General features: G+C 35.5%; 1 protein-coding gene across 2 annotated transcripts in view; it reads right to left on the bottom strand.

The window, feature by feature from the left end:
- Positions 1–477: 477 nt before the first annotated feature.
- LOC107699688 (cAMP-specific 3',5'-cyclic phosphodiesterase 4D-like) overlaps positions 478–5,577 on the bottom strand; it is a 16,986-nt gene continuing 11,886 nt past the window's right edge. For both annotated transcript variants that reach the window (XM_016501025.1, XM_016501031.1), the window contains 2 exons: positions 4,470–4,652; positions 478–3,659 (listed from right to left, as the gene is read on the bottom strand). In XM_016501025.1, the coding sequence (XP_016356511.1) occupies positions 3,177–3,659; positions 4,470–4,652 (666 nt within the window). In that variant the 3' untranslated portion in view covers positions 478–3,176. The remainder of the gene's footprint in view (positions 3,660–4,469; positions 4,653–5,577) is intronic.

Here is a 5,577-nt window from a genome sequence, read left to right as displayed (position 1 = left end):
CACACACACACACACACACACACACACAGTGTTTTCCAACATGTTGTGTTTCCATGTTTTATGGGGACATTCCATAGGCGTAATGGTTTTTATACTGTACAAACTGTATGTGCTATTGCCCTACACCAACCCTACCCCTAAACCTACCCCTTACAGGAAACTTTGTGCATTTTTACTTTCTCAAAAAAACTCATTATGTATGATTTATAAGCTTGTTTCCTCATGGGGACCTCAAAAATGTCCCCACAAGGTCAAAATTGACTAGTATTATGGGGACATTGGGGACATTTGGTCCCCATAACGTGATAAATACCAGGTACACACACACACACACACACAATCAGATCAGGCCAAATATAACTTGAACAGTCCATCTCAAAAAATTACATTTATGAATAAAATAAAGCTAAACAAATCATAGATTTGTTAATAGAGAGACTGCAGGTAGGAAACAAAAGACAACATCATAGAGTCAACCCATGCTTTTATTTTGGTGCATATAAAAAACATTTTTATTGGATTTTACCAGTTTTCGTACGTAAATTTTTATTTCTACAGTTCTATCCAATAGACTGCGATAAACAAGCAGTCCAATAAACAACTACACGGTCTTGTGAAACCTCCAGACAAGTTTTGTCATTCAAGTCACATAACAAAAAAATAGTTATCCCTAAATATCATTTGTCAACTTCTGTGTATTTCTCTCATGATTTAAAAAGAGACGAGAAGGACGCACTGATTTCATCCATTTAGGGTCAATAAGAATCTACAGTATATGTGTCAAAATGAGTCCCAAATTGAGCGTTTGGGCTTTTTGTGAAGGATCTGGAAATCAAAATGCCCTGTTATCCCCAAACAGAAAGATGTTTTCTCTCATATTGCATGAAACGTAAATGTCTTTGAATGTCTCAAATGAACACAGCATAGACGGAAATATGATGGAGGTTCTTACAGCTGGTTGCAAACCCAAACCCATCACACTGGCCCGCTTTTACGCTGTCCAATGTGGTCTGACAACTTTTGTCTATTTATTTATTTTTTTAATGCTGGGAGCATTTATGCCACATAAACAGGAGGAACACGACAAACACATCTAGGTCAATTTCCAGCCAGTAGTTTCTTTAGTGCAGCAAGAGGATAAAATCTAAAGAGCTATCTGTAAGGCACAACCCTCAGGCCACGGAACCACTTTCTTTTAAAAAGAAAGAAAGAATGAAAGTAAACACAGTAATGACTATAATTTGGCTTTCCCTTTCTCTACGCAGTCTCTCTAGAGACACATATCAATGGGATCATTACATACTAAGAATAACAAACATTCTCTCAGTAAGAGTTCCATAATACAACACCATCACCAAAAGGGATGATATAATCATTTACAACGACATGATAAGATCAACAATATGTACTATACAGAACAATAAATACATGTATGTAAACAGAGAGAAATGAGAAACAATGTAGAGAATGGAGACAATAAAAAAACCTACTAATAAAAAAGCAAACTTGGCAACAGAACGAGTTTTACATAGAATAAAGAAAGCAATGAAAAAGGGGTCTTTTCAAAAGGCTTCAATATTATATATAATTTTGTACATTTGATTAAGTATATCTACTGCATATGTATAATTAAACTATATTAAGGAAAACTGACTCGTAAGCCTGAATTGCTGATGCTACAAGTTGATTAAAACACTTTAATATGCTACAAGCACATCAAAGAGCATTAATAAATAATGCTAGCATGAACATAAAATGAAGAGGATGTTTGTACAGTACGACACTTGACAGAGATGAGTAAAGCAGCAATTAAAATCATTGCGACTGGTAACGTTTGGCGAAAATGTCCAAAATAAATACAATTAACAACAACACAAATACAATAAAAAAATTATAGTGCAACTAGATTCACACTTACAATAAGGCTTTGCATTGAGGCTGATTGTCCCGTGATCATGTGAAAACACAAACCGGTAAATCGAGCTTCTTCATTTATGTCAGTTGTTTTCTGTTTAACTGGCCAGGGACATATGGCACCAAACAGCTATCAAACATTTCTGAGAAACAAATGAGGAGGGCCATAATAATAATAATAATTATAATGATGAATAATAATTACAATAATTATTATTATGTATGAAGGGATACCCAGGATTCATCATTAACATGATAATAATAATAATTATTATTAATAGCATTATTATTACTTAATTACAATAATAATTCATATTGTTATTTATGAAGTGATGACCAGGATTCATTTTACTCCATTGCTTGTATGTTTTTGTACATTTTTGGTAGGCAACAAAACATTTAAGGCTTATTCAAGCTATTATTTTATAACAGAATTATGAGTTCTTGTTCTTGGGGGAATAAAGTTTTAAAACATTGAAACATGGCCATAATTAGGTATTATTAATAAGCTGAGAAACTTATTGTTTAAAACAAAATAAGAATATTTTTTAAAATGAACCATTTTCAGATCTGGATTGGATGCAACAAATAAGGGTAAAAACAAAATAATAAAAAGATGTGCAAACTACCATATTTACCCCAAATATGGTAATTTAAATGAAAATGTGTATTGTCTGTGAAAATGGTGTCTCGCGAGTTCTTTTCACTTTGGTACCAAGTCCATACGCTTCAAATAATGCTACACAAACACAACAGAGAGCTAAATCCAGATTAATAACACATTCAAGGAATCAGGAAGACATGAAGTTCAAAGCATGAAGTATTCACTCCTAGTGTTTGTCTGCAAAAATGCTTCGAATTGCCATTTTTCTTCAGATGAACAGGAAAAAATAGTGTCTCTGTGGTGAAAAGACAGCTGCTTTCTAAGTTCAATGTTTCTGAAATACTGTTTCAGTGAAAAAAAAATAAATAAAAGTACCTTACAATCAGGAATAAAAGTCAAGCTTTTTAACCTTTCATTTGTTACGTTTGTTTGTATGAATGACAGGTTTGAGTGGAAAAGATATTCCTGAGTGTAAAAATGGTTGTAACTCAAAAAAAGAGTGAGGACTAAAAATAAAATCAGGTTAAAGGCGGACATTTAAAAAAGCACTTTTGAACGACATATGTAAAATAGACAATGAAAAAAACTAGTATCTTAACCATAAATAAGTGTTTCTCATCTCTAATATAAAAAAGTTCAGGTGCTGTGTCATACTGTGTTATGTGTTGGCAGTGTCCTCTTCCTCCTCCTCCTCCTCCTCCTCCTCTAAAACACAGGGTTCTGATATTTCCCTTTCCTCCTCCTGTTCGTCCTCTTCCTCCTCCTCATCCTGTGTGTCCCCCACCTGCTCGTCCAGGGGGATCTCTGTACATTCGGAGTCCTGTGTGCAAAGGGTTTTAGAGTCACTGCAGCTGTTTTCCTCCTCTTCCTCCTCTTCTTCATCAGGAGGGCTACCGCTGTCCTTCTCTGTGTCCGATTCTCCGTCCTCCTCCAGAGTCAGTTCAAACTGGAACTTCTCCTGGCCGGCGGTGCGTCGGCCCTCGCTGCTGGTGTCCAGCACTGGAGAGGGACTCTGGGGGATGGTGCTCTGGTACCACTCCCGGTTGTCCTCCAGTGTGTCCAAGATGTCCTGCGCGTCTGGGTGCACCAGGTCTGCCCACGTCTCCCACAGAGGGTGAACAATGTAATCGATGAAGCCCACCTTGGAAAAAAAAGAGAAAGAGGAAAAAAATATTTTCAAATGTTTTTGAAAGAAGGTTTGTATACAGTGCTGGACATATGTATCGGTAAATTTCCTGGAAATATTTAGCAGAATACACAATATATTGAGTTCCACTGACATATAAGCAGCACAACTGTTTTCAACAATGATAACAAGAAATGTTTCTTGAGCACCAAATCAGCATATTAGAATGATTTCATGTGGATCATGTGACGCTGAAGACTGGAGTAATACCTGCTGAAAATTCAGCTTTGCCATCACAGGAATAAATTACATTTTAAAATACATTACAATAGAAAACAGTTATTTTTTAAATTGTAATATTTCAAAATATTCTATCTATTAAAATATGAATATCTAATAAATGCAGCCTTGGTGAGAATAAGAGACTTCCTTAAAAAACATGAAAAAAAAATCCTAAACGTTTGAATAGAAAAAATATAATCTGTTTATTTTTTATTCTGTATATTATTATTAATCATTAATAATTAGTTGTTGTTTTTTTCAACAATATATTTTATATAATAATATTGTGAGCCATGGGATTTATGCTGTCATAGATAAATTATAATAAATAAAAGTAACAAGTACAAAGAGGACAGCCATGCAGAATTATAGGTAAGGCTAAAAGGTCATCACATGATAGAGAACATATTTAGAGAAAATAAAAATAAATAATGAGTTAAATATAAATAAAAATATATTAGAAACATAATATAGACCTATATAAGCTTGATTATTTTATGTTTCATTATTTCATTTATCTTTATCTACCCTGAGCTGGCTTACCTGGGACTTCTCGACTGAAGCGTTGTGCTTGTCGCACATGGGGCTGATCTCCATGCCGCGCTCCCGCTCTCTGTCCCCCTGGCTGAAGAACTCCTCCATGATGCGGTCTGTCCACTGCCTGTACAACTGCAGCGGCTTGGTGGGGTTACTGAGGTCTGCACAGTGCACCATGTTCTGCAAGACCTGAGATACAGTCAAAATCAGTCAGTTGCGCATTCACATTTATATTTACATTCATTTACATTGGGGTTGTGATGCTGAGGAAATTTTACCACCGGTTAATCCACGTGTGACAACACCGGGGGGTGGGGTTTCGTCGCGGTTTTCCCTCGTTTCCCTTCGCTTTTAAATAGCTTGTAAATAGCCGTGAACATTTTACTTTCACTTTCGAATTAGTCTCAATTGCTTGAATGTACAACGACAAAACGGTACAATGACAAATTCACTTATATAAACATAGAACTTTTGTTAAATTACACAACGTTTAATTAAAGTAAAATATTGTCAGACAGCTAGGCGCTTTTGCATTTTGTTTCAAAACTAAATCTTCCGCCATCATCTTGTCTGTCTCACCTCACTCTCCTCGTCGGTCAGCTCGACTCACTCTCCTGACGTGATTAATGAAATCGGACTGCTGATCTGTGATGCGACTGTCGTTCGGCACTCTGCACTGAGCAGCCACGTTCAGTTTTTAATTGTGGTGTCTGTTTTCTAACTGAACTAAATGATTTTTATTACTATAAAAAAATCAGAAAGACAGGGGTGGGCGGTGCCGCGGTGTGCAGTGATGTAACCGGTGTTGCAGCTTAACACTGGCAACACCGACTATCGCAGCAAGCGTAATGATCACATAATGATAATTACATTGATATTATCACATTTATCATATTCAAATTCTTCAGAGCAGAGGCTGTTAACCTTTTTTAGACCAAGGGACCCACTATTCAGACTCCTAAACCATGGAGCTCCATGAAAAGCTGTAGCACTTTATAATAAGTTTCACATTGTTATCTGCAGATATTTATTAATATATTTTAAGTAAAAAAATTATATAAATTAATATATAAATGAAATGTTTAAAAATTAAAGAAATGTATATGTATAATTA

Source organism: Sinocyclocheilus anshuiensis, unplaced genomic scaffold (genome assembly GCF_001515605.1).
Source record: "Sinocyclocheilus anshuiensis isolate Anshui unplaced genomic scaffold, SAMN03320099.WGS_v1.1 scaffold477, whole genome shotgun sequence".
Lineage (NCBI taxonomy): Eukaryota > Metazoa > Chordata > Actinopteri > Cypriniformes > Cyprinidae > Sinocyclocheilus > Sinocyclocheilus anshuiensis.
This window is presented reverse-complemented; position numbering and strand designations above follow the sequence as displayed.